The sequence below is a fragment of the Pezoporus flaviventris genome, unplaced genomic scaffold (assembly GCF_033815535.1).
Source record: "Pezoporus flaviventris isolate CSIRO_AGI_PZ_B2104156 unplaced genomic scaffold, CSIRO_AGI_Pfla_v1 ptg000006l, whole genome shotgun sequence".
In the NCBI taxonomy this organism is placed as follows: Eukaryota; Metazoa; Chordata; class Aves; order Psittaciformes; family Psittacidae; genus Pezoporus; species Pezoporus flaviventris.
The window spans coordinates 21,723,266-21,750,949 of NW_026892554.1; the positions used below are offsets into that span (position 1 = coordinate 21,723,266).

The following is a 27,684-nucleotide window of genomic DNA, read 5'->3' on the forward strand; positions in this document are numbered from 1 at the left end:
CGAGGTCCCGGGACGCCGCATGTGAGCCAGGAGGGCAGCGCCGTCCCACACCGCCCGGCACCGCCCCTGCGCACCGGCACCGCACCGGAGCTCCAAAGCAGCCGGCACCACCCCCGCCCCGTTCGCCCCTTTACCCCGGCACCTCACCATGAGCAACCTCAACAAGGACACCGAGCACACCAACGGCAGCGGCAACGTCGAAGAGGAGGTGAGAACCGGGGACGAGGCATGGCGGGGCTGGAGCGGCGGGGCGTCGGGGCTGGAGGACCTGGGATAGAGCACGGCGGCGTCGGGGAATTGAGGATGAGGCGTCAGGGATGTGGCACCGCCGTGTAGGGGAACTGGGGCCGGAGCACAGCGCCGTGCTCGAGGAACCGAGGGCACGGCGTTGGAGCTGCAGCCCTGGCTCGTTGGGGCGCAGAGAAGGGATGCTGGGGCTGCCCCGACCTGGGAGCCGGGGTATGGAGAATCGGGGTCTGGGGCTGGAGCACCTCGGGCAGGGCGCTGCGAGCAGCTCTTAGAGCTGGCGCCCCCGGGCCATCCCGCGGATGCAGCAGGGATTGGGAACCCCCTCGTCAGCCTTGTGTCCCTGTAGCACCCCTGGGGCAGGGGATTGGCAAGTACCTGCTCCCTCCAGCCTGTGCCCATGGGCAGTGTCTTGTCCCCAAGTCCCTGTGGCTCGAGGGCACCAGGCTCTGGCACCCAGGCACTGCTCTGCCCATGTGGGTACACCTGGACCATGGTGGTGGAGATCTTCCTTAGCTCCCTGTTGGCAGCCTGGTGAGGGCTGTGAGCTGCCCTGCCAGCAGTTCCCTTCTCTTAGATGGCTATTGCAAGCTGGAGCCTGCCTGCTGCTGGACTCTGCTGGGAGGGCTTGCAAGGGTCTCTTGTCTGTAGCACCATGCCAAAGCTGAGCTTGCAGCCCTACACATTTGCTCTCTGGCTCTCTTGCAGTGATGTTGGTAGCATCACTGTAAGCACAGCGCCTCTCTCATTGCGTCCCTCCAGCAGGCACTGATGCAGTGGGTCACTCGCTGCCGTCCATTTTGGAGAGGGTGCTGGAAAATGCCCGGCCTTGGCAGCATTTTGCTGCAGTCCTCACACCCGGGGAGGTGCCGTGTCCCCTCCCCTCGCTAGCTCCAGCGCGCCGTGCGCTCGCACCGCCGCAACATGGCGCCTGGTTTTCTCCACCACCCATGGGAGCCACGCGGTCCTCATGCGCCAGCTGTCCTGTGGCCATTGCACCCACTGGTCTCCAACCCAGCATGGGGGGATGTGGGTAATGGGGTGGAATGGATTGGCAGGTGGTGGCCGTAGCATTTCTCCACCCTGCATGGAGCAAGGCTTAGGTGATGTGATGCTGGTGACATGTCCCAGCTTCACTGAGTGGCTCTGGTGTGGGTGGGGATAGACCAAGCACTGGGGACTGTGTGCTGCTTCCTTGGTGTTGGAGGCTTGGATGCGGAGGTTCTGTGGGCTCTGCACGCATGCGCGCAGGACAGTGGGGCTCCTTGATCCAATTATTCACTGGCCTGCGAAGCTCCCTGAGGTCAGTGCCGCTTGTTGCATCCCAGTGGCGTTGCTCCAGCTGGCCTGGTGCCCCTCTGGTGCTGGCCGGGTGAGCTCCTGGTGCGGGCCTGTTCCCTGCTGCTGGATGGTGGTCTGGCAAAGTGGGTGACGGAAGCCATTGCATTTTGGGAGCCTGGAAATCCCAGCCCTCTGGGGAGGCCAAGTCCTCTCTGGAGTGATGCTTAGTGGCTGGAAAACAGAGTTAAGGACTATATCCCTTGGGAATAGGGCAGGAGTTGAACAGAAGCAGTCCCTGTTCTCCATCATGTCACCCCTGGGTGTGTGCTGGAGGGGAACGGCTCCATACACCCTGCTAGATGGTCTGCTGCTTCATTGGGTGCTGCACCCAGGGGTGCAACAAAGGACTGACCACCATAGAGGTGGCTGAGGATGCCTGGGAGCTAATGGGCTGGGACTAGTGGGGGTGTCCCCATCCCTGGTGGGGTTGCTATTGGGAAGGACTCTCTCTGCCAGGATCCATCACAAATAATGCTGTGGGTGATGAGCTGCTGGTTGGGCTCTGTGGTGGCTACCCTGAGCCTGTGGGAGCCCTCGGAGCGTTTGCTTTCCCTGTACATCCTCCTGGCTGACCGGGAGCCATTCCTCACTGCAGAAGCAGCTAGTGGTGGCAGAAGGAGTGACCTTGTGTTCAGGGTCCTGGTGTGGTCTGAGGGGCTTAATTCCAGATCCAGCCCAGATTCTTGCCCGGAGCTCCCTTGACACAGAGTGATAAATATATTTAGTGCAAAGTGGAATCTTTCAGTCCCAGCGTACACAGGAGGTGTGCTGGGATATCTTCCCGTACTGTGTGGATAAAGCAGCCAGATCCTGGTGCTGCAGACACTCCTCCATTCCCCCCCTCCATGAGCCTCCGTCGCCGCATCCCTGAGCATTTGCAGAAGGGCGCCGTGCACCCCAGATATGGTGTGGGGCGAAGCTCCCAAATTCAGCCTTTCCCTTTATCTTATCTGCAAGCCCCTGGATCTCGCAGCCGCTTCCTGCCCGGTGACATGCGGAGGACAGGAATGCCTCTTTCTCCTCTCGAGGTCGTTAACGGGAATGTTAAACAAACAGGGCCTAATGTCAGTCCCTGCTGTTCCTCACCAGACACCTCCCCAAGCTCAGTCCCTCCCCACTTGCTGCTATCTTCTGTTTAGTTTTCCAGGCAGCCGCCAATCTGTGTGACAGCACTCCTGAGGGGTGGTGTGAGGCAGGAGCTGCCTGGGTGCTGCACACCCCTGCTGCAGGCAGAGCGTTCTCCAGCCTCCGGAGGACCTGGACATGGATGCTGTGTGTTGTGTTCGTGGTCATGTTGCATTAAGGACCCCATGCATTCACCCTGCTCTTTCTGGTGTAAAAGCGTTGTTTCTACTCTGGAATCTAATCCTTACTCTCCCAGGAGGTCACTGGACAGTTCCGGGTTCATGGGGAGCAGGGGAAATCTGGAACTGGTTGTCTAGATGCGGGTGGCTGAAGTCTGTGGTTATCCCGCATGCCCTCTTGGCCCCTTCCCTTGGCAGGGCTCAAGGGCCTGCTTGCAAGTCCATGGGTGGTGGCTGCTGCTATCATGGTAGGTTGGACATCATGGACTTCTGAATGTGGAAAGCATCAAATGTAAAATGAGGACCATTAGAAGCTACCTGCTAGGAAAGGATCATCTTCCCTTTTGGTCCACAGCAAGGCTGTGCAGCGTTACCTGTTAAAGATGCCCTGGTAGGGGAGGCAGGAGGCTCTTGGCTCCTAGGGGGACTCTGAAGTAGTGAGTATTTCATCCTTGGCCTTTTGTAGCTGTTGCACAATGGTGCTGCCAGAACCACATGGGAATGCCAGTGGTGAGCAGCCTGTGTTACGTGCTGGATGCCTGTAGCACTTCCTGGATTGGTGCCAGGCATCTCTTGATTTCTGTAATCTCTGCTTGAGTGGACCTGGATACCTCTTGCATGCATGGATTCTAGCTCTCTGACTTGAAACAAATAAGGTTAATATAATTTCTGAAGCCAAATGACTCTGTGATGCTGCTCTTTGCTACAAAGAACTTCAGGGTGTAGTAGTTGTGCTCACCGCTTGCTAATCGTCTTGTACTTGGTCTGGCTGAAGCAGGATGGTGCTTCAGAGCCGTTTTCATGCATCATAAAAGTCCCCTCAGTGTTAGATGCAGCTTTCTATTAGTGACAGATTGTTGGCTGAGCACATACCCTGAAGTCACCATGCACACAGAGGTTCTGGGAACTGGTGTGTTCCCAGACCTCTTCTTGGTGTATCGATGACTGCTCTTACTGGGGGAGAGTTGTGGGAATCTCCCTGTTATCTCCTCATGTCCAGGACAATGTAAATATGCCTCTGTGAATACCCTGTAAAGAAGGTTATTTCTCCTTTCTTGCTCTTCCAAATCAAAGTTTTAGACACGAGTCTAAGTTGTTTTGAGCATCAATATCCCAGCAGGACCCCGAGATGGGCTAACTGTTCTTCCTCCTGCTACCTGGCTGTGTAGCTGGTCTAGTAAATGAGACCCAGCTTCAGAAACGCTTGGAGATGTCTGTAAGGGAGCCAAGAGTGGTTCAGGCTTTGCTGTGCTTCCTCATGTCTCTGCTAGAGGAACTGGTGGTGTAGAAGGTCCAGTATGATTCTTGCTGGAACTGGTACAGAGGACTTCTGGAGCCAAAAGGCCCCTTAGGCTTGCTGGTCTTGGCTGTGCCAAGTCATGAAAACTTTGCTGCTTGGATCATGGACCAATGCTTCTGCCTGTCCTGGACCTCTGAGGGCCTGAAGTAAAGGCTTCAGCCTGAAATCTCACCAGGGCATGAGTGTGGAAGTGAGGTGGTCAGCATCTCGTGCAGTGGTGAGCCCCTTCTCTTCAGGAGTACCAGGCACTGGCTGGGACCCAGTAGCCTTCTCAGTAGACTTCTCTGCAGCCTCATGTGACAGAGGCTGTAAATGGGAAGGATTCATTTGTGCTTTAAAAGACATGTGTGCCATGTGGAATGGCTGAAACCAAATTTCTCCTGCATTCCCAGTGCTGTGAATCTGGACCTGGTCGGGGAGCATGGTGGTGGGACTCAGCCCCAGCACTGGAGCTGCTGAACCAGGGCCATGCTGAAGTGTGTCAGGGTAGCTGTGATCCTGAGCTAGCCCAGCATGTCTGAGGAGGAGGAGGTCATGATATGGTTGAGATGCTGCCTGTCCCCACGCCTGCTCTTCTCATTTCACCCCAGCAAAGGGGTGTTGTGGTGCTTTGGATGATGGCTGGAGGGCAGTGCATGTAGAGCTAGAGGCTTCTGCAAAGTCTGGGCTTTTCTTGGTGGGTCTGAGGTGGCAAGGCTTCCTTTGGCCCCAGGGCTCACCTGCCGGCTCTTACTTGGAGATGGGAGCAGGGATAGTGCTGAGGCTTGCTCTGTCCAGCTGTCTAGTGAGCATCGTCTCCTCCGCGTAGTCCTGTGGACAGGGACAAGATGCTGACCTCTGCTGTGTGCTCTATGAGAAGGAAGTCTCCAGCCCAACTGGCCGAGTGTCCTGTGCTAGGGTAGGGTGACCAAGCAGAGCTATGAGATCCTGCCTCCATCCAGCTGAGTGGCTGCTGGGATGGGCATCTCTAGAGGACACTTGTGTGGGATTGTATGTGCTGGCCTTGCACATTGCTCCACTTGGTCACTGAGCCCAAGCTTACTTGGCCACAGGCTGTGGTTGCTGGAAACCCAAGGACCCAGGAGGGCAGTCTTACCTGTTGAGGAGAATCTCCAGTCCTGCTGCATAGCCCAGAAGAGGCTATGGAGATGTTGCATCTCCTAGTTTGGTGTGGTACATTCAGTCCTGTGCTGCAGAGAATGTGATGATGAGTTCTTGCCTTAGTGTGGGATTGGGTCTTGTTCATGGCTGTGTGTCAGAAGCTCTTGACCTGGGATGTGTGTTGGTCCCATCTGCTTTCAGTAGCTGGAGGCCAGTGTCTGTCTGAAAGTGTGACTTCCCCAGGCCACCTGTAGCAGTGGCTTGAAGTGCAGAACAAGCTGTGGACTTGGAGAGAGCACCCAGCTCCTTTGGGAAGTACTGGAGGAGGGAAGGAAGCTTTGCTTCCCAGGATTTCTCTGCCCACAGTGGGTGCCAGTGTGGAGCAGGCTGGGACGTGACTTGTTCCTTGTGGGTACCTTAAGGCTTGGGCTGTGCGTTGTATCCATTCTTGCTGTGTGCTCTACTCTGCTCCCCAGGCTCTCCTTCTGGGCTCAGGGTCTTGTCTCTATCTTGTCTCTGTGTTGTATGGAATGGTGCCTGCTTGGGGTCTGTGGGGAGATCGGGGCATGATGCTGGCTGGGATGGACATTCCTGGCCCATATTTGGATAGGACAGGGCCACTGGGCAGTGGAGAGGGCTGTCTTGCCAAGAACTATACTGATGCAATGGTGGGCTTAGTCTTGTGGGTGTTTGTCATCCTACTGGTGTACCCAAAGGTCTCCCTGTGATGGGGGTGCCACTCCAATAACCACTGTCAACAGCAGAGAGCCCCTGCAAGCTTTCAGCTTGCTGTCACTTGGCTTTTGTGAGAGACTTGCTTGCTGTTGGGCTGTGGGGGTACCAGACATGCTCCCTGGGGCTGCGGCAGCTAGCGGTGTGCTGCCCCAAATCGGGTTGGTTTAAGGAGATATTCGAGTGCCTTTGTGGGCAGAGGAGGCACAGGACTGAAAAGTGCTCAGGAATCACCTTGTGGGAGGGTGGAGCAGACAGATCTACTTGCTTAAGAGGTGAGAATGTACCTTGTGAGGGTCCTGCATCCATACCAATGTGTTCTTCTCTGGGCTGAGGCCAGCAGGAACTTGGCTCACCTCTGTGTATCCTGGCAGAAGAGCAAATGCCAGGAGCTGGTCTGCAGCAGGTTTACCTGGTATGAGAGCTGCCCCTCTGGGTAGGGTCCATGGCTCCAGCCAGTGGTGAAAGGGATCTGTAGGTCCCTGAACATCAGAGGGTGGCACATGTGTTGCTGGGTCTCTGAAGCCAGGGGCTTAGTGCCATGGGTTGGGTAGCATGTGTGTGGATGTGAGCATCCCTCAGCACGTTGGCTGCGATACTTGTGCCCATCCTCCTCTAGCTTAGCAGACCTCTTGGCAAGGTGGAATGCCACAATGGCATCCTGAGGATGCTCAACCAGCATCTCCCTGAGCTGGGGAGCTGGCCCTTTGGGACAGTAATTCCTTGGGAGTTGTGGAACTGACCTCCACAAATGCTTCAACAGCTTTGAACTCATGGGTGGGTGCCACTCATTCCATGGGATCCTGCAGCGATGCAGGGGATGGCCCTCGATAGGAGGGCAGAGCTGCTCCAGCAGCACTTCCTCTGTGAGGGCTATGCACTATTCTTGGGTTCTGCCTCGTTGTGCCCAGGGTTATCAGCTCACATGTGCTTCCTGCTCCCCAGGCAGGGCTTGTGCCTCTCTCTGCTTCCCCCTCGCTCCAAATGCCTTGCTACCCTGACCATAGGGATTACTGAGCCCTGCTGGCACCCTCCCTGCCTGGCACAGGGTAGAGCCGTGCTGGGATGGGCTGATCCAGCTGTAAGTGGTGGCACATGTGAAATGCCCCAGCCTCAGGGAGTAAACTGCTTGTGCACTTGTGGTGAGCCTGCCTTCCTCCCCTCTGGGTGAGCAGGATGTGGGTCCTGGGGTGCCTTATGTACAAAAGGCTGATTTGGGAGGGAAATGCCTCCTTGCTTCAAGTGCTGGGCATGATTTAAGGCCCTCTTTGCCCTCTGGGGATGGGTGAACACATTTCTTGTGTGTGTGGGTTGCTGTGTTGGTGCTTGGGGCTTACTGGCTGGAGCAGCTCCTGGTCTGATCCTATGCTGGGACTCGGGGCTACTGGCCTGTGGACACAGGATTGAGGATACAGTGCTGGAATTGCAAGTGGGCAGACAGCTCCTGCAGCCTCTCTGCTATCGAGTACTGCTGGTGAGGGGGAAACTGAGGCATGGAGCAGTGATGGAGCCTGTTAGCAAGCCTCTTCCCCTCAGGAAGCATGCTGGGCAGTTTGATGTGCTGATGTGCAAACCTGCCCAGGACGGGAACCCTGCAGCCCCATGTCCGTATGGGCAGTGAGAGGAGGGAGCTGTCCTGTTTCTAAGCCCTGTGGCCAGCTCCTGAGCGCTTCCCTCCCTGCAGCCCTGGCCTGCCAGCTCGCCTCCCTGCCTTTTGCCTCTGTGCCTTATAAGTCCTGGCTCCTGGGGCAGCCTCGCCGCATTCCAGCGGCCTTGCGTCAAGTGGCCTGGGCTGCGTTTCCCCCTGCAGCTCTGCTGGTGGCCCCGGGTGCCACTGGGCACACCGCTGTGATGCTCTCCCAGGGGAAGAGCTGCAGCCCATGTGTCTGAGCTGCCGGCACCCCGAGGACTGCCTTGGGGATGCTGTGGCTGAGCTTGGCCCTGGATGGCGCGAAGGTTTGCCTTGGCTGCTGGCACAGGGTGAAGTCTCAGTGGATGTATTGGTGTGAACGAGAGGGAGATGGCTTGTGTCCAGGAAAAATGGCATGTAGCTGTGGGTGGCTTCCTGGAGCAGGGGGTGCCTAGTGGTATAGTGCAGATGAGGCACTAGAGCATGTTCCTGCTGTAGCTGTTCTTGGATGTCTCCTAACTGCTGGTGATAAAGGCTTGTGTGCTCCAGGTGGTGGGAGCCTGGCCCTAGGACCAGGCTGGTTTTGTGGCACTGGAGAGGCTACAGCTATGCAAAACCAGGGCTGATCCTGCAGGAGGGGAGGGTCAGCTTTGTTCCTTCTGGGATGATTTAGAGCAGTCTCTCAGCAGAAGCCCGGCACTGGAGACCCAGCAGAGCCACCTCGCTGGAGGTAGGTACTCATGCCTTCACCTGTAATGTTTCTCACATAACCTGACCCTTGCTGGGCCCCAGGGCAGTGCCTGGCTCCTCTTGGGACCCTTTCAAGAGCTCTTCTTTAACAGCAGACATGGCTGGGAGATGTGGATGTTGTAAGACCCATGCTGATGTCCTGGCATTGCTGGAGCTCCGGTAGGAAGAGGCAGGTGTTTCTGCCTGGGTTCTTAAAAGCTTTGGTGCTAAGTACTTGGCTGTGCTTGCAATAGATGTGTCTCTTCTGTGAGACACAGCTGTGTGAGTGCTTCAGAGCCACTTGAGCCCTAGCTGGGTTTGTCCTTGTCCCTCCCTCCATCCTGCGGGGGAAGCTATGCTGGGATCCCCCCTCTCAAAGAGATGGCCTAGATGGTCTTGTTCCTCCTGGCACAAGTCCTGTTTTCCATGGCTCTCCCCCATCCCTGCCAGGTGCTTGGGCTGGGGAGATCCCTGGGGGGGCAGGATGGGGAAAGGGAAGTGTTCTGTGCAGGGCCCGGAGCAGCGGCAGGGCTGTCTGGTACGTGAGCTGCTCCCTGCCCCACTTCCCTCCTGTCTGTGTGTCCTGTTTGGATCAGCCATCCTGGGCAAGATGGGGTTGCTCCTGCCTGGTGTCTTGAGTGGCTGCTACCACTGGAGTCTAAGAACAAGGTACTCCTGGAGATGTGCTTCTGCTGTATCTTCTCAGAGTTCTTGCTGAACATACAGTTGGCCCAGGCAGCTCCACAGCTTGCTCAGAAGAGATTTCCTTATTCTCCTGTGGCTTTTCCAGCTGCTCTGGGGAGGCTGAACCTGCTGGTTGGTGGCAGGGTGTCGAAGCAGGGAAATTTATTTAAGCAGAACCTACCCTGTCTTTGCATGTTGAGTGCAAGGTGGGATTCCATTGGCCCTGGTTGGTCCTGGTGGCCTCCCAAAGCCTGCAGGTCTGCAGAGGAGTGACTGGAGAGTCCCAGTTCAGCTAATCCATTGGGAGATGCTTGTTCAGACCCTGTTGGCCTCATCTAGTTTCCTCTTTCCGGAGCAGGGCGAGGAGGTTGGAGCAGGCTTGGGCACAGTGCACAGGATGCTCAGACTGGCAAGTTGCCTCCTGCTTTTCTCCTGTGGGATAACCCAGATCTCCTTGCTTTCTGATTGCTGCCGATCCCATGTTTACAACTTGTCTTGGAAGCGATCTCCCTCTGGTTCACCTCACTCTGTCCTCAGGTCTCACCAGCCTCACTCTCCCTTCCCTGGGTACCTTGGTTTCACTTTCCCCTTACCCTTTTCTAGACCACTTAATGAATGTGCAGAATTGCAGAGATCTTGGAAAACAAATCACTTCATCTCTTCACCTTTAGCAAGCTCTTCTGAGCAGGGACCTTCCTTAGTCTGTGCTGAGATCCTCTGGGGAAACCTTGTTCATAGATTTGCAGCTGGTGACATTTGGTTGTTTCCAGGCTCTCTTTGGGGTGATGACAGCCCTTGGTGGGTGCTGTGGTTTGGCTGAGATACCCTTCCCAATGCAGTGTATGGTGACAGACTGGTGGAGGCCAAGGGAAGCTTTTGGCCTTCAAGAAAAGGTCTCTTCTTGCTGTCTTCAGCAGCAACTTATGGGACTGGCATTAGGAGCTTGTTACTCTCACAAAGAGCCTGCATTGCTCTGTTCAGGCTTTTGTAAGGGGTCTGAGTAGCTGAGTTCCCCTTCCCTGAGCAGCCATGCATCTTTCATTCTGTCGTGCCTGTCGCAAGGACTTACCAAATGACACATCACGGGACCATTTAGAGACCCAACAGGGATGCAGTTTTCTATCTGCTTGGAAGAAACATCCATTCTGGGGTCCTGAGATCCTGAAATATTGAAAAGGGATGGTGCTTTCACATGGCTGAGGCACATGTGTGCCACCACACTGCACAGACCTCCCCTGCAAGAGATGGCTGTGTGTCTTCTGGGAATGCACTGCGAGTGCTCCATGTAGCTGGTGCTGAAGCACAGGCGCCAAAGTCTTAGAGGCAGCCAGCACAATGAGAGACAGTGCCGTGCCATTGCCAGCTCTGTCTGGGCATGAGGTGGCCCTGGAGTGATCCATCAAAGCATCAAATGAGGGGCTGGGCAGGGTGGGAGTACTGTCAGCCTGAGCCTGGGCTTGGAAAGTGTTTCTGGAGTGCTGCAGATAGCATCCTGCTTCCCTAGACAGGGCACAGCAAAAGCTGGGGTGTGTGGTAGGGCCATTCATACCGAAGAACCAGGGAGGGGATGGGAAGAAAGCTGCTCTTGGAGGGAAGGGTGCTCAGTGGCTGCATTCTGCAGCAGTCTTGAGGCACACCAGGCTGGAGAAGGGCTCTGCATACCGATGGGGGTGGTAGCGGCACACTGGGGTGTTCACTGGGTGGTGGCAGCTGGTCTCAGTGTGCACAGAGAGCAAGAGGGGCAGAGGTCCCAAGGCTTACGTGATTACTTTCTGTCCTGGCGGGCTTAAGCTGCCCTGAGTTGATGTGAAGGGTGTCTCTCTGCCCTGCCAGGACTATCTTGGGCACAGGAGCTCAGGGAGCCCTGTGTCCCCTTTGTAAAAAGGAGAAACTTCCCTGCTTGGAGGAGGCTGCCTCCAGAATGAGAGGGTGCAGAGGCTCTGCTGCATGCTCCTGTGTTTTTAGGTGTTTGCTGTCTCCAGCCCAGGGCAAGTGTGTGCTGCTGACTTGGGTGGCAAAAGAAGTTTAACCATGTGTCGAATGTCTGGGAAGGGACAATGGTGGAGTGGAAGCTAAAATGTGGGAGCAGATTTCTTCTGCCCTGCAAATGCAGTGGGGTTACTCCAGCCTGGAAACAGGCTAGGAGATGGGGTCTGGCTTGGAAAGCTCCTGGTCTGGCTACGTGTTTTGCAGCTCAAAAGTGTCTGGGACTATTTGCTGCCATTCTGAACATTTGGTCATCGCTCCATGACCTTCTCATGGTTTGGTTGGGACAGGCTCAGAGGGCGACATCCCTGTGCAGTGAGAAGTGAGGACTACAGAGCTCCATCTTATTCATGTAGTCTTTTATCTTCCCTCACCCATCTGTCAGTGCTGCCTGAGCTGTGCTTGTGGTCTCATGGTCCTTGTTAATGATCACCAGTGTCTTTGTGACCTCTGCGCATAACTTCCCTTTGTAGCTCTGTGCTGAGAAGTCTTGGAGGCTTCATCATGGTGCTTCCTATGGAAACAGGCTCCCAGGCCAGTGTCTCCCAGTGTGTAGGGAGAAGGTGGCCATGATGGTCCGAGTTCTCCCAGGCCATGAGCCTTCAGCACTGTTCTTCCTGGCTATGCATGTGAACTGTCATAGATAATTTCAAGACTTTGGATTGGAATCTTCCTCTGGTACTCAATTTTAGCTTATATGCGCTGAGTGTGTTTGGTCTCAGGAAATGACTTCTACAGCTTGGAGAGAGCAGCAGCCTCCATGGACTTTGTGCAGCACAGCTGGTTTTTGGTTGGGCACAATAAACACCCTTCAGAGCTGTTTTGGGAGCAGCTTCTGAAGGATCTGATGCATGTTGGTGGAGGAGCTAGAACAGACCCCAAAACCATCCTCCCAGTGATGTTCTGAGGCTGTTGCAGGAGTCAAAAGATGTGAGTATAGGAGTGAGGTTTTGTTCAAATTTGAGGGCTCTCTTTGAATCGGTGGCAGAAGTTCCATGACGGGCTAAGGCAAGGAGATCTAGTGTATGATCTGTAGAAAGAGCTGGAGAGAGACGTACTAGTCTCTTCTGGACCATTGATATGTGTCAAACTCTGTGTTGGTGCTTTTGGCAGTCTATGGCCTTTCCAAGTTTTAGTCCTCAGAGTCCAGTCAGACTGTGGGGCTGGTGTCCATGCCCTGACCAACCCTGACTGTTCTGCTGGCGACTATTCATAAAGGACCAAATCTTCTGTGTCATGGAGGAGAGAGTGGCCAGGGCTCCTCTACCGCAGGGAAAGGTTGGTGTGTGCAAGGCCACCTTTGGTGCAAGGTGTCTAACGCCTGTTGCACCTAGCTTCGGAGCTGTGCTCTGTTCTCCTGCTTTGGTGCTAAGCATCTCCTTTCAGTAGACCTCGTTGACCTCTCTCCTAGGTACGGACACTGTTTGTCAGTGGTCTTCCCGTGGATATCAAGCCCAGAGAGCTCTACCTACTCTTCCGACCATTCAAGGTAAGAAGTTTTTCAAATTTGGTCTCTGGTAAGAAAGATGCTGTCTTATGGCCAACCTTGCAGCCAGGATCTCTGTCAGAGGGGCAGAAAGGATGAAGTGGGAAGGTTGGCCTTCTGTGAAAGCTTGGGGAACCTGCTATGAAACCAGCATGGTAACCTATGGCTTGTAGTCAGCTGGTGACCCTCCCCTGGAGACAGTTGTTGAAATCGTGCCATCTCCAAGCTTGATGAAGGCTGCTTGACCAGCTCTGCTGCCCAACTGGGTCAGTACTTCCTTGAGGATGTGTCCTGATCTCCTAACTCTCCATCCTTTGCTAGGTCAACATGTAGGCTGCCTTGAGGGAAGTGGGGTTTCCTTGTTTGCCCTCTTCTAGCAGGGGGTGAACTGTGCTCTGTAGACACTAGCCTGGCAGGGTGCTAGTCTTAGTAGCTTGATGAAGGGCTAGAAAATGGGATTTCTTCCCAAAGGGCCAGAAGACACTAGCTAAGATATGTGCTCTGCCCTTAGTCTAGTTTAAGTGTCTTCTTTTGGTGGCAAAGAAGTGTTAATGTACCTACTGCTGCTGCAAACCCTGCCTTATGAAGGATTTGGTGCTACAGGACCTCCTGGAGCTGTTGTGTCATGTCTTGATTGTAGCTTGGCTCTTTCAGGAGCCTGACACTGACTTGCTTTCTTCCCTTCTGCAGGGTTATGAAGGGTCACTGATCAAGCTAACTTCAAAGCAGGTATCTCCTTTTTCCAGCTTTCTTGGTTTTTGCTAGAAAACCAGGCATGGTGGGAGGGGAGGGGGACAGATACTATTTCACTATGTAAAGCATTGTTGTGTTTAGCACCATGTTTACAGCAGGGTTCTGCTCACCGCCACTATCCTGGTGGCCCCAAGTTCTTGGTATGTGCTGAATGGCTCCATATCTTCTATTGCTTCCCAGGGCCATATGGGCTGGATGAGACTTGATGCTTCAGCCTCAAACCCTGTGCTGCCAGAAGCCTTCCCCAGTCCCACCCTATTCCCCTTCCTAACAAGTCCTCCATGCCAGCATGGGGTACCCTTGCTGGGGGCTACCAGGATGAGCAGTGCCCCTGCATACATGAATGCCAAAACATTTTGGTGTGGTGGGAGCAGCCGCAGAGCAGGGTTCTTGTGCAGATGACCTCAGGCACTTCAAGCAATGCTTGAATGCCCTCTGCAGCTTTAGGGGGTCTCTTCTGCTTGCTGTAAGCTGTCTGGGGCAGAGGGGGTAGCAGGTAGCTTGAGGAGCTGGAAGAGACTTCCAAATTAAAACCAGCATTATTTCTTTTAGCCAGTTGGTTTTGTGACCTTTGACAGCCGGGCTGGTGCTGAAGCAGCAAAGAACGCCTTGAATGTGAGTACCCAATGTGCAGGGAGTGCCTGATGACCCTGGAGGTCTGGGGTCATATGCTGTAGCTAGACCCATAGCTGTGGGCTAAAGTTGTATCTGGCTTGCCTATAGCATGGGAAGTGTTAGGGTGTCATAGCTGTGCCCTTGAGTACAGAAGCCAAATGGTCCTGCAGCATCTCGCCAGGGAAGCAGCAGAGCTGTTTAAGGCTGACATCAGTGTGAGCAAATGAATGCAGACTATTCCACACTTGGTGTAGATGTAGTTTCTGACCACTGGAAGACTGCTCCAGGGCCTCTGAGGGTATGGGGAAAGAACAGCTACTTCTTTTCCTTGAGTTTGCATGCAACTCCATAATTGGCCTCTGATAACAAATAGGCTTCACAGCCTGGATCTTGTCATCCATTAAGTGCTCCCTCCTGTATGGGGAAGACTGGTGAACTAAGGGAGCCACCTTGTTCAAATGAGCATGGATTACTTACGTGTGTCAATGTGTGGCCAGAGCTACTCTTCAGGGAGCACTGAGCACCAAGGTGGGGACTTGCTTGACTTGGGCTTTGCTTGGGGTACCCGGAGCAGCCAGGTTTTCTCTGGGGAACCAGCCCTTGGAAAACTGATGAGAAGAGAGGTCTTGTGGACAGAGGTGGATCCCAGGCACAGAGTGATACCCAGCTGACACCTTGTAATGTTTTAAGTAGGCATGTGGAGCTCAACTTTTGTTTAACATGAGTTTTCTGAAGCTCTGGGTCAAGCTTACCAGGGTATGAGGGTAGAGAAGCAGGCTCAGTTCAAAGCTGGTCTGTCATGTGGCTGTAGGACTTGCTTGGTGCTAGTGGCCGTGTTAAAGCCTCACTTACCTAATGCCCAGGTGTCAAGTGTGTGGCAGGTCAGCAGAGCAGGTCCTTGTCCTGGACTCTGATCTGCCAAGACCTCTGCAGCCAGAAGGTACTTCCTTCAGAAAGGAAGGAAACCAGCCTTCCCATGCTGCTGTTTGCATGGCAGGGCCTAAGCTGTCTAGTATGGGCTCTTTAGCACATTCACAGTGTTTCCAAACTGCTGCAGCCCAAGAAAAAGACCTGAAGATGGTCAACATGGGTGGCATACCCAAAACTATCAGCATACTCTGTGGGAGCTAGGCAGCAAGACATGCTGATCTGGTTCTGCTCTGCTGTAGACCTTGCTTTGGGCACTGTGGCATGTGCTAGTGTCTCTGCCTGTAGCAGCACTACAGGTAGGAGCTCCAGTACAGATGGGTTATCCCAGCTCCAGCAGGTGGATATTTCCTGGTCAGTGTTGGTAGAAATATCCACCATGCTGGAAACAGTGGTCCTAGGCCAGCCAAACATAGAAATACAAGCACGTGGGGGCTTGAGTGTTGCAGTGAGGCGACATGGGCATGTGACTGCATCATGGTGGCCTTGGTTTCCCAGTTGGGCTTTGCTCCATGGAGAGGCACAGCCCTTGCTTGGACTGGAAACCTCCCCTCTGAGAGATTCCTGTGCTTTCTTCTGTGACAGGGCATCCGCTTTGACCCAGAGAACCCCCAGACCTTGAGATTAGAGTTTGCAAAAGCCAACACAAAGATGGCCAAGAGCAAGCTGATGGCCACGCCAAACCCTACCAACATCCACCCTGCCTTGGGTGCACACTTCATTGCACGGGACCCTTGTGAGTATGCTTTGAGGCCATGGCTGGTGCAACCTGGGAGATGCCCAACCCTGGGAATGTTGACAGGGTGGAAAAATACATATGCATGCTCTGGCTGAAATATGCCTGGTGCAAGAAGGCCAGAATATTAGGGTTACAACAGAGTAACATGCATCTGGTAAGGCTTCTGGCTGACACTAGGATTGTTGGGAGAGCGGAACTGGTTTGGGTAGTTCAAGTGATACCATAAGTCCTTTAAGTCGTCCCTAGGTGCCAAGCAGAAAGGATGGGTTCTGTGTTACGTGCCTTCAGTGTAGCTTGGTGGGGCGAGCAGCCCTGCTGGGGCTTGTTGGGCAGCCTGTAATGTAGTGCTGAAAGCCCTGTCCTCTGTCTTGCCGTCCTGTGACACCATCCCTGTCCTGTGTGTGTGTCCAAAGCCCAGGTGGGTAGCTGAGCGGTGACAGAGCCTGTTCCTGGCCTCTCTTGGCAAGGCTGGAGGAGCAGCTGTCACAGGAATGCTGGAGGGGTGCAAGGTTTTATGTCTCAGTGCGAAGCTCCAGCTTGGGGTTGGAAACCCCTTGAACCAAGCTGCTGGGGCCAGCGACTGAGCTGCTGCCACCTTGTCTCCTGCTGTGTAGATGACCTGACTGGAGCAGCTCTTATTCCAGCGTCGCCAGAGGCGTGGGCTCCGTACCCGCTGTACACCACGGAGCTGACCCCCGCCATCCCCCATGCTGCCTTCACGTACCCAGCGGCCGCCGCCGCAGCTGCTGCTCTTCACGCTCAGGTGAGTTGCTCCCTGCGCCAGAACCCGGCCCCCTTCTCCCCTGCCCTGGCGCTCGCTCCCGCGGGTTCTGCTTGGCTGCTCCGCACCTTGGCTCCCGGGCAGAGCCTCCTCCCGGCTCAAGTGCGTTGGGCCCCCCCCAGCTCGGAGCAAACCGCAGGGGATGGGTCTGTGTGGCCCAGAGCAGCCAGGGCTGGATGATGACTTCTGACCTGGAGGTCCAGCCTGCTTCCCGGCAGGAGGCAGGCAGATGGGAGAGTCGGGGCTCAGTTTCTGGCTGGCTGCTTTGGTCCCTGTGGCCAGAGGCTGGAACTGCTGGGAGGAAAAGCTACCTGCCAGCAAGTAAAATGTCCTCCTTGAAGTCATGGCAAAGGCAACAGGCTTAGCTCGGTGTTGAAGCTGAGGGGCTCAGCTGGGACCCCTTGGGGCCAAGCAGTTCAAATACTCTTGAAGCTGGAGGAGAAGGTCCTGCAGGAGACGAGCGAGTCCTTGTCACAGTGAGGAGCTCTGATGGGACAGTGTTTATATACCCTGGATGCAGGCTAGAGAGGGTTACTCCATCTATGAGCCCCTGGAAATGCTGGTGGTGGTTCAACCCACTGCCTAGTCCCCCAGGGTCTGTAGCTGACAGCTGGAGATGTAGGGATGCCTGTACTGATCTGAAACTGGAACGCTTTAATGTATTGAGACCAACACCCCTGCTGAGCATGAAGCCCCTGAAACCATGGAAATGCAAGGGAAAGCTGAAATAGTAGTGTCGTAATTCCAGATTAAGGTGCTTGGTCTAGAGCAGTTGTGTAGGAGAAACTGGAGGCCCTCTCCCTGCCCTGCTTAGTGTTACCAGCCAGCTGTGCTCTGCCTGCTTTGGTCTCTGCTCCTTTAGTAGTGCCATGGGGGACTATGGCAGTGGGACTCTGGCTTAGACCCCAGAGCATTGGGACTTAACCTCTGCTCTCTGCAGGGTGCTTATCTTCCCTACTCAAATTGAGAGGAAAATCTGTGTCCCCTCACCTTGTTCACCTGGCCAATGCTCGGTTGGCCCTTTGGCATCCTCTTGTTTCTTGCAAGTGTCTTGACTGTAACTGCCCAGCTTGTCTCCCAAATGCAATACAGAGGCAGTGGAGGGAATGCAAGCTTGTGGCTTGTGTAGACTTGTCTGTCCTGCCCCTTGCACCCCTGCAGGCCTCTGCTGCTTTTGCCCCTTTACTGGTTATGGGCTGAAGCTTCTGCAGGCTAGGCAAGATGTGTACAGGGCCCAAGGCAGGACCAGGCACTGGCTTGTTCTTCAAGAGCCTCCAGAGCCAGGCTGGTCCTTCACCGGGAGGCTGATGCTCGTTGGTGTTATCTGAAAGTTACTGATGGTGCCCACAACTAGAGGAGTGTGCTCTGCTCCTGGGTAGCCCTTTTTTGCTGCTCCTTGTGGTGTTGGTTAATGGAGCTAAGGGCTGTTGCCAGTTGAATTGCCCCTGGCAAGGAGGACCAATAAAAAACCCTTCTGGTCTGGCTGATGTGGTTGAGGGGATGATAAGGTCATAGAAAAGGTTGGGCTGGAAGGGACCTTAAAGCTCATCCAGTTCCAACCCCTGCCATGGGCAGCGACCCCTTCCACTAGAGCAGCTTGCTCCAAGCCCCTGTGTCCAACCTGGCCTTGAACACTGCCAGGGATGGGGCAGCCACAGCTTCTCTGGGCACCCTGTGCCAGCGCCTCAGCACCCTCACAGGGAAGATGAAACCATTACTGCAGTTCCTTCAGGGATGATAATTGGTCACTGTATGGAGACCCTGAGCATAGGGGTTAGACCCCAAGCTTTATGGTGCATGATGGGGGAGAAAAACTCTGCCCTCCTGAAGTGGAGGGTGTCAAGGAGGCCTTCACCTTCAGCTGCATCTTTTCCCTCTGGGGTCTTAGTTCCTGCCCTCCAGTTGGCAAGCTACTAGCTTTCAAGGAGCTCTTCTGGTCACAGTAATCATCCTGAGGCAAAGGAGCTCCCTGTATAGGTAGGAGTCCTTGCCCAAGGAGGTCCATACGACCTGGGGGCAAGTCAGCATTTGAGGAGCTACTGTAGCCCCTCCAGGACATTGCTGGACCCAGCTTTCTTCCAAGAGTACCTGGGCTGGCCGAGTAGTTACAGGAGCTCCTTGCTGGTTTGTGCTGGAGCTGGCAGTGGCCTCACAGGGAGACCTTCTGGCGCAGTATATGTTACCAATAAAGTTTTATGGGGTTAAACATTACTCAGGCTGGCAGGTCTGAGCTGCCTGGTCTCTAGGCTGGAGCCCTCCTTTGCAGAGCTGGGGCAGGGTGGAGCAAGTCAGTAAAGTGACTTTTGCTCACAAACTGGGCTAACCTTAGTCTCGGTGTGCTGAGCCCTCTGCTTGTGCTGGTTAGGGCTTGGTTTTCCATGCTGGTGGGGTGGTGGGCACATGGGTTGTTCTCCAGAACAGCTGCAGCTCTTCCTCCTGAGGCTGTGGAGGATGTTCATGGCGATGGCCAGAGCTATCGCAGCTCTATAACAATCAGTCCAGAGGCAGGCATGAAGTTGGAGGCTGTAGCTGAAGTGAGAGCTTGGCACAGAAGATTTAAACCTGCAGTGCTTGTCCTCCTGCAGCTGTGTTCAAGTCTGGTAGTGAGCAGGAGAGGAGGTGGCTGCTCCCTGCACCTATGCAGCCTCCTGAGAGCTGCCCAGAGGGCTGACAAGGGGCAGGAGGTGGCACAGGCTGGGCCTGGTCTGGCACAATGGGAGCTGTTGGTGATGTTCCCAGCAGGCACCTGGCTGCTGCAGATGTGACTGTGACCTGACCCTGCACCACCGAGGGCCTCTACCTGTGGGAACTCTGCTGACTTTAAGATTGTCCCATTTGCCTTCCCTCCCTCCCACCCTCTCTCAAATCCCTCCTTTGATGTCCCTAGTGAACTCCAGCCATGATGCCAGCGCAGGCTAGCCCTGAAGCTCAGAGCTGTCCCTGGAGATGGGACATCCTAGTGATGCCTTATTGCAGCTAGTGGAGTGGCTGTACTACAGCTTCATTCCTAGGAGTGTTAAGCATGATGGCAGCCCCGTCTGGAAAGACTGGTAAGGTAACCATCTCTCCTCCAAGGTGCACCATGGGATTTGCAAGCTTCTGCCCATCTCTGTAGCCCGTATCTCCTTGGCAACCCAGTGCATGGGCCTCACGCTACCCACCCACCAGAGCCTGGGGAATGAGATGCCAGGCCTTCTTTCTAACCCACATCTCCAACTTGGCAGCACATGACATGGCGCACACAGCATGGCACCATCTTACATCAACTCCTCCCAGCTGAGCCAGGCTCAGCCAGGTCCCGCCGGTGGGAGGGGAGCAGCCTGGTTGAGCCAGGGCAGGGCCAACCCTGCCGCTCGGCATGAAGGAAACCCGGTTTCTCCCCAACCATGACCCTTTGAGGGCAACCAGAAATATACACCTTGATCTCACTCCTGGCACACGGTGGGGGAGGTGAGTGACGTGATAGTGATAGCACACAACTAAATTCTAGTGGGCACCTTAGACAGCAGCACTTGCCGGTCACTTTGTTCCAGAATCGCATATCGGGACAGACCCTGCCCTTAATCCTGGGTCTAATCTCACCTCTTTCCTTTCCAGTTACTGGAAATGGAGCAAGTTCCCACCTGGAGCTTGGCTTCTCCCTTGCAACCTGACATCACAGGCAAAGGGGGAAGAAGGCCTGGCTTGGGACTGGTTGTCAGGGAGGATGGTTGCTGTGGTCAGCTCTAACTGAAGGAACTGAGTCTTGGCTCACTTCTCGTTGCAGTGGTTCTGGGTAGTGGTTTTTCCTCTGTGTGGTAGTGAGACTGGGGAAAGAATTTATCAAAGATGGGAGGCCAGGTCTGCCTTTGCCCTTACAAGACTGCGAGGTGCAAAGATGTGCAGAGCTGGTCTCGTGGGGAGAGCTTGATGCAAACATAATGATGCAGCTTGTCATGTTCTGTTGAGACCAGGTGAACAGCTATTGCCTGTGTGATGGAGTTGGGCTGCATTGCATCTCTGATGGACAACCACTTGTTTTGGAGTACTGCAAAGCCAGGCTCTGAGTGGGGAGTAGGAAACGTCATAAGAACGTGACTGATGCTGTTGGTTATAGCATGGTGCTTGTAGGAGACTAGGCTGACACGTGGGGTACCCAGAGCCCAGGAGACTGTCTAGGGTAGATGTTTTCAAGGCAGGAAGCAGGTTGCAGATGCTAGTCCTTTGGGGGGGGGGCTGCCCAAGGTACCCTCAGAGCATCCTTGTTGCTGCTGCTGGCAGCAGCCTTGTCTGGAGGCTTTAAGGAAATGGTCGATGCGGGTCCCTGAACTTAGGACCTGACCAAGCAAGTGGTGGGTGGAAGGAGCAGGCCTGGACCATGGCTATATGGTGGTGGTGCAAGAGCCCAGCAGGACCCTAAGGCTTCCCAGCACTGAGCTGAGGCAGAGCCCAGTGATCAAAGAAGATGTCAGTGCTCAGAAGAAACCTTTCCCTCTTGTTTGCTGTGGAAGCTGGCTTAGAGCAAGCTGGATTTCCTGAGCAGTGGCTGCTCTTGTGGATGGACTGAGGCAGATCATGGTGGCTGTGATCTGGTGAGAACTGTGAGTATGGTGAAGGTGTGCTGGGGCAGGCTCGGGTCCTCCTCTTTCAGTGCTGTACTGTTGGGAGGCTGCTACTTGCTGGGTGTGTGACCACCTGGTGCCACCAGCCTGGCTGAGCCCTGGAGCACCAAGCAATGGCCATGGTGGATCTGCTGGACAATGGGGATCTGCCTTTGCGCACCACTAACCTCTGGACTCATTTCATGGTCCCATCTGCAAAAATCTCCTGAACTTCCGTGTTGTGTCAGCTGAGCTCTGATAGAACCTCCCTGGGATGGGAGACTGCAGACAGTGATGGATTTTCTACACCTGATAACTTGTGGCATGTTTGTTGGAGCTCTTGCGTAGGACTTTGCAGGATTATTCTTTCTGGGCAACCTTCATGCTTCCCAGAGGTGTGAAGCACTCTTCAAGACCTTCATGTCTTTCTAAACCAGTGACTTAGTGCTGGCATAGCTGCCCAGGCAGCCCTGAGTAAGCTCTCCCCAGGCCAGCCCTTTCCTTCTAGCCAGAGAGGAGCAAGCAGGTCATGCTCTTGGCTCCTCCAGGTACCTGAGCAGCCATTCTTGCTAAATCACACGTGATGAGCAAACTGGACCAAGATGCCATCTGAAGTGACTCCCTGAGCTGTGGCCAGCCTGGGTTCTCCCTAGCTCAACCCAGAGGAAAGCAGCACAACTCGTGTCCAGTCCGGGAAAAGGAGAAACGCTTGTTTGCTATGGACTTTAAGATGGGAATGTCTCCATGAGCTGCAGCATAAGCTGCCTCAAGGCCCAGAGGGGTACAAGGCATTGGATGGGTGCCTGTTAAAACTCTCCTCCTAAACAACAGAATGGATCAGTGCCAATCATCTTCTGCATGCTCTTCGACATGGTGTGAGACGTCTTCTAGCCCTCCCTCACCATGGCTGCCTTGGGGATGTATGTGCTTGATTTGATTGCAAGTGAGGTATTCTTGGTGGTGGATTGAGCTGCTTGGTCTTAACCAGCAAATGTTTGGATGCTCCTCTGCTTAACCCAGACCCCTGAAGGACCCTACAAGCGTGTGGCTTGGGTGAAATGCCTACCGCTGAGCGCGGAAATGTGTGCCTAGAGAGTGCTAATGGGTGATATTAGTGCCTCATGGGTGCACCTTTGCAGGTTGTCCTTGCCTGCCCTGGGCTGTGCCCTGTCAGCTGTGTTCCCAGCTGGAGCAGAGCAGCTCTTGCTGCCCACCGCTGTGGTGTGCCCAAGGCTTGCATGCAGTGACCATCAGCATGGGAAAGTGGTGACTGTGATGTATCTGTGGCTTGCCAGGGTCAGGCTATCTCAGCAGCAGCGTAGCTGAAGGTATCACTTTGAGCATCAGGAGCTGGTGACTAGATACAGCTCTTGGATGTGTTGGTTAGGATCTCACCAGCTCCCAGGAGCACAACATTGTTTTGTCCCTGCCTGCACAGGGAGCCTTTCTTGTACCTGTGGAGGTGGCTGGGTCCATTCCAGTGGTAGGGACAGCTCTGAGCACCACAAGATTCTGGAACTGACTGCAAAGCAAAGATAAAAAGATGTAGAAGTAACTAAGGAGGAAAGGCAGGCCACCTGAGCTAAATGCAGCTTGAGGATGGATCTCTGTATTCAGGCCATCCATCCTTCATCTTAACCTTCCTACTGAAGGAATCGCTCTCCATAAGGATGGTGGGCAAGATGGGAAATTGAAATTCTGAGGGTAGTTGGGAGAGGCAGTGGAGGACATGACGAGGGAAGTGAAGCACTGATGGAGTATTTATCCCATTTACCATTTAGGTGTGCTGATCTTGTGCTGCAGCAAGGGAGAAGCTCTTCTGGATGTTTCATCTGGCCTCTGGAAGGTGGCAGGCAAAGGCGCAAATTCATCTTCTCCAGCTGTTTCCTGGGACAGGTGTTGCACACTGCAGCTCCAGGCTGACTGCAGTGAGCTGGTGGTGTCTGTCTCATCACCACAGGCAGATGTGATGGTTGCAGATGTGGCCAGACCCCCTTCCAGCTGTGAGCTAATGCAGCTACAGAAACAACACTGTGTCTCTTCCAGTAAAAGCCTCCCTTGCTCTATTTTCTTCACCCAGTGCCAGATGCCTCCAATCACCCTTTCTCATCTTCCTCCTTGACAGATGTAGTATTTTGAGAGATAACAGATCTTCTGAAAGCTCTTGGAGAAACCTGCTCCCCATGGGAAGTGCTCTGGCTTGGCCTGACAGGGTGCAATCCTCTTGGGACAGTCCTGTACGTTCCACTATGGTGCTGGTGGTCTCTTTCAGATGGCTCCAGGAGCCCTCTGTTTGCAGAGCCTCTCTGCTCCTGTGGCAACAGCAAGGTGCCGAGACACTTTAGATGTGAAAACCGTCCTCTTGCCCAGCTGTTGCCTCCAGTCTGGTTCTTCTGGTGCTTTCTTCTGGTCTCAGAAACATCCCTGCTAGTGAGGGGTGTTCCTGCCTCATCCCATCAAGTCCTTATTCTTTCTGTGGGCTGAAGGACCTGGCAGGTATTTCCTCACCCTGCCAGCGTGTTAGAGCCTTGGCTTGTGCCCAGGATCACTGCATCTGCACAAGCTCCTGCCAGCCTCCGGGCTGAGCCCCTCTGTGCTACTGGCATGTGGGGCCGCCACGAGGCAGGGTGGTTGTGTTTGGTGCATGAGCATTGAAGACCTAGGGAGGAGGGCAAGGAGAGGTGCTCCATCGGAAGTGGAGGCTCATTAATGCTGTAACCACTGACAGTGCGTGTTTTAAGAAAAAAACCCCACAGAATTTCTGTGGAAGCTTGGCCAGGCCTGGGGTGGGGGGTGCGTGTGGGGCAGAGGTGGCTTAGGCCCCTGAGGAGAGGACGAGGAGCTGGGTTGGGGGATAGCGATCCTGCATGTGTGTGGCTGCTGTGCCCGCTTACCCAGAGCCGTGCTGCTCACCCAGAGCCTGGCGTGGGATGGAGGCAGCTCCCAGGGTTAAGCGCTCGCAGCCTTGTGAATGCAGGGGGAGTTTCCTGTTGCTGCTGGGCAGGAGGGAACAAACGACTTCCAGCTGTGGAGGGGAGGGTGCTGGAGTGTGAAACCTCCGCCCTGAAGGACTGCGGCTGCTGAGGAGATGGGGCTCTGCCGAGCAAGCGCCTCCCCATGGCAGGGCTGGGGGCAGGAAGGAGCCCCTGTCCTTGCACTGTGGTGGACCCATAGTTGCCAGTGATGCTGCTGCCTGCACCAAGCTGCTGTCTTCGTGGCCTGTGTTGGTGGAAGGAGATAACTGTGCCCCAGACCAGTGTGGTGGCCTCAGGCTGGGCACCAAGAGTGCAGCTGAGCTGGGTCCCTCTTACAGGCTGATGGAGCATGGTGTGCATGGCACCAAGATAGCTTTTTGTTCATAGCACTAGATGGGACTGGGGAGGAGAGTCTTGGTCAAGTCCATGTCCTTGATTCCCTCCGCCCAAGACTGGATTGAATGGGACACATCTGGCTGCTGTGTCATGGACTGAGCTATGGGGCCAGGTGGGAGCTGATTTGGTGACACTTGCCTTGTGAAGATGCCTGACAAGGAGTCCAACCAGCCCAGTGTGCCAGGCTATAGACAGCTTCAATTGTGATGGTGGTGCCTGAACGGGAGCTGGGATCCAGCAGGAACTCCTCCCTGTGGGATGTGATGTGCAGTGCTCCTCCCTGTGGGAGCTGTCACAAGAAGACAGACTTGAGGTCACTGAGTCATGCTTGAAGCTGTTCAGTTACTGGCATCACAGCCCTTGTGCGTGTGGAGGGAGGGCCTGGCCATCACAGGCAGCTGTGCTTTCTGGGAGGTGTGTGCTTCTTGTCCCCTCCAGCTCCAGTAAGGATGCTGCAGGTCTTTGCATGAAGGAGTGAATACAATGCCTCTGGCTTGGCATCCTCATTGGGTGCCAGACGTCTGTTTCTTACAGGGTAAAGGGAGTAGGGTTTGAAGGGACTGACTGAATGTGCCTGGCTTGGAGAGTAATCCAAGGGATGTCACTGAGGCTCTGGGTGCCCTGGTTTTCAGTTCTGACTCTTCTGGAGGCCTGTGTACAGCTTCTGGACAGCTGGGACTGGGGACATAGGTCTGCATCTCCACTCCTGGTTACCTTTGCAGCAAGACTTGCATTGCAGAGTCATGTAGTGCATCAGGTGGACAGTGTGCCTGGTTAGAACATAGCCAGTCCCCATCTCCCCCTCATTGCCACTTATATCTCAACCTGCTGTGGCTTTCTTGAGGTCTCTTGCATGCTTAGAGCCTGCAGAGGAGACCTGACTCTGGAGAGAGCCCTGGCTGGCAGGTTCTCCCTTGCTGGGTGCAGGCAGCTATGGGTTAGAGAAGCTCTAAAGCTTCTGCTAAGCTAGATGCTTTGGCTGTGGCTGCAGCTCTTCCTTTGCCCAACTGATCTGGGTGCTTGCTTCAAGAAAGCCTGAATGCCCTTGACCAAGGGTCCCTCTTAGTGGGAGAGTGCCATGCGTGGGGGTTGGAGCTGCTCTGGGAATACTGTTGTTTTTCCTCTGGCACGTAGTGCATGTGCTTGGGAGGAGAGCATCCAGCCGGGCTTGTTCAGGGAAGGGGACAGCCTTGCCAGGATGGTTTAACAGGGGGAGCGGTTCACACCAGGCTCCAGAGGGTTTTCTGCCTCTTACAGTCCATCATTCTGCTGGTACCCACAGCCCTCTGTGTAGCTGCTGCTCTTTGATGCCTGTCAGCACCAGCTAGGGAGGAAGGAGAGTGGGGCTGGCCACTGTGTTTCAGCTCCATTTGCAGCAGCAGCAGCAGCAGGACTGAACCATGAGCTGTTCCTGCTCTGATTATGCTCATTCAAGCGATACAGACTTTTCCTGCTGCTCTCGGGCATGAAGCTGCTACCTCAGCTCAGCCTGATGTACCGAATGGGAGCATCTGGATGTCTGATGCTGTTCTACTGGACATTGCCAGGTTGCTGCATCTACTGACAAGCTGGAAAGTGTCTGTTCAGTTCCTGTTTCCGTGTCTCTTGTTGGGTCCCCATCTAGCAGTCCTTCCTTGGCAAGGAGCAGGCCTCAGCAGTAGATGTGGCAGCAATGACCTGCCAGGGAAACCTCCAAGTCTCGCTGGTTTGCAGCTCTACCAAGTTCTTCCTATGATGTGGTTTGCCTGGAGCCTTTTCTGATGGCTGGGTTGCGTCTTAGAAACTTCATGGGTCTTCTCTGTGGTGGATGAGCCAGTTCTTACCTAATGCATGTCGTGTAGAGGTGGTCTGGCTTAAGTGTGTGGTGAGGAGATGCTTCCTTCTACTGTCTGAGGGCAGAGTGGCCACCACTTTGGGATGCTGAATGCCCAACGTGAGCCACCTCCACCTGCCTTAGCCTGAACAAGGGGAAGGATGTAAATATGGAAATATGGGGGGTGGGGGGGAGCGGGAGCATGCTGGGTGGAGGGGAACAGCCCCTCCCTGTGCACACTTCTGCAGTGGTAAACTTCATATATAGCTTGGTGGTGAGGAGCTTTCCCAGCTTGGAGGGTGATGTTCTGTGTGTTGTAGTGATCAGGGCCAGGCATGAGTGTGTACTTGGTGGCTGTCTTCTGGCTATGCCAGTAGGCAGACAGTAGTTGAGATGTGTGGGACCCTGCTGCGCTCCTTGGGGGAGGACCTGGCCAGGTCCCAGTGCCTGGTGAGCCTGGGCCTGTCCTTGCATGAGCCACCAGAGCTGGCCAGTGTAGTGCTGGCACAGTGCAGCCCCAGGCTGGGATGCTACTCGGGTAGTATTTGTGGCTCACCCTGGAGCCTCAGTTAAGGATGTCTCCAGCATGGAAAATCAGTGGAGTTTGTACATGGCCTGAAGGAACTGGTGGTTTGGGCTCTGGCTGAGATAATCCTGAATCATGGACCTCTGGCATGGCTTTCTTTTCCAGATGCGCTGGTACCCTCCCTCTGAAGCTACCCAGCAAGGATGGAAGTCTCGTCAGTTTTGTTAGTTCGTTAGTAAGTAGTTGATGGCTCTTGGAGCCAGGTGCTTGCCTTGTTCATCCCTGGGATTCTTGGGCTCCTGTGGGGAGGAGGGATGGGAGCTTGGGCTCAGCCCCCCACATCAACCAGTGTGGTTGGGTTAACAGTGATGGATGGTGGAGCCAAACCCACCCTTGTGGGAGCAGGGAAACTCTCCCTGCCCCAAGTCTGAGGATGGAGAAGGGGCTGTGGGTGCTGCTTTTGGAGCAGATCCAACCAGCCCTGCTCACTGCTGCTCCTTTCCTGCAGCGTCTCTCCTCGGCTCGTGTTCCTCCTCCCTGCCTCTCCGGAGCAATGTGCCAGGGATGATCACTCAAACTCCTCTTGGTTTGGTTTGGTGACAAGGCACCCGGCCCCGGCGCGCTCCCCAGGGGCTGCCAGCATCCCCCATCCCTGGACTGTGAAGCCACCATGGGCTATGCGCCGCCTCCATCCCTCCCTCCCTTCCTCCCCAGGACATCCTCCCTGGCTGAGCTTCGCAGTGTGGCTGTGCCGAAGCCCAGCCCGGGGGTCTCTGTCCTGGGCTTCCCCGGGCTCGCCCTGTCCCAGTGGCTCAGCTGAAGGGAACGAAAGGCAATGGGTTTTGCATGTTTTCTGGCATGAATTAAAACACTTAACTTGTGTATGTGTGAGTGTAAGTTTGTTTGTTCTAGCGTTTGTGTAACCGTTAGCAACAGGTCTTGGCCCAACAGATTGACCCATCAACGTTTTCATCTTGCTTCAGTGAATACTGGGCTTTGAGAAATACTAAACTGTCCTTGTCTCACCCCTTCTCCCACCT

The 27,684-nt window shown here is 54.7% G+C and overlaps 2 protein-coding genes across 4 annotated transcripts in view; both read left to right on the forward strand.

The window, feature by feature from the left end:
• RBPMS2 (RNA binding protein, mRNA processing factor 2) lies at nt 1-27,528 on the forward strand. Of its 2 annotated transcripts, XR_009742266.1 has the most exons (9): nt 1-208; nt 12,465-12,542; nt 13,230-13,268; nt 13,845-13,907; nt 15,420-15,570; nt 16,188-16,336; nt 19,242-19,404; nt 26,810-26,879; nt 27,153-27,528. XR_009742266.1 is itself a non-coding variant. In XM_061447403.1 (8 exons), exons 1-7 carry the CDS (start codon nt 149-151, stop codon nt 26,870-26,872), a joined length of 603 nt encoding a protein of 200 aa, XP_061303387.1. In that variant the 5' UTR covers nt 1-148; the 3' UTR covers nt 26,873-26,879; nt 27,153-27,528. The 2 variants fall into 2 exon arrangements, 1 of the variants encoding a protein (XP_061303387.1); XM_061447403.1 differs by lacking the exon at nt 19,242-19,404.
• SORD (sorbitol dehydrogenase) overlaps nt 1-27,684 on the forward strand; it is a 341,031-nt gene that overhangs the window by 268,246 nt on the left and 45,101 nt on the right. The gene's annotated exons all lie outside the window — the stretch shown is intronic.

What these genes read in the sequence shown, in the direction of transcription:
- RBPMS2 (XM_061447403.1), top strand. Translation starts at nt 149, where the DNA reads ATGAGCAACCTCAACAAGGACACCGAGCACACCAACGGCAGCGGCAAC. An exon ending in GCGGCAACGTCGAAGAGGAG is followed by an intron (nt 209 to 12,464) that starts GTGAGAACCGGG and finishes CCTCTCTCCTAG; the next exon opens with GTACGGACACTGTTTGTCAG. An exon ending in CTTCATTGCACGGGACCCTT is followed by an intron (nt 15,571 to 16,187) that starts GTGAGTATGCTT and finishes CCTGCTGTGTAG; the next exon opens with ATGACCTGACTGGAGCAGCT.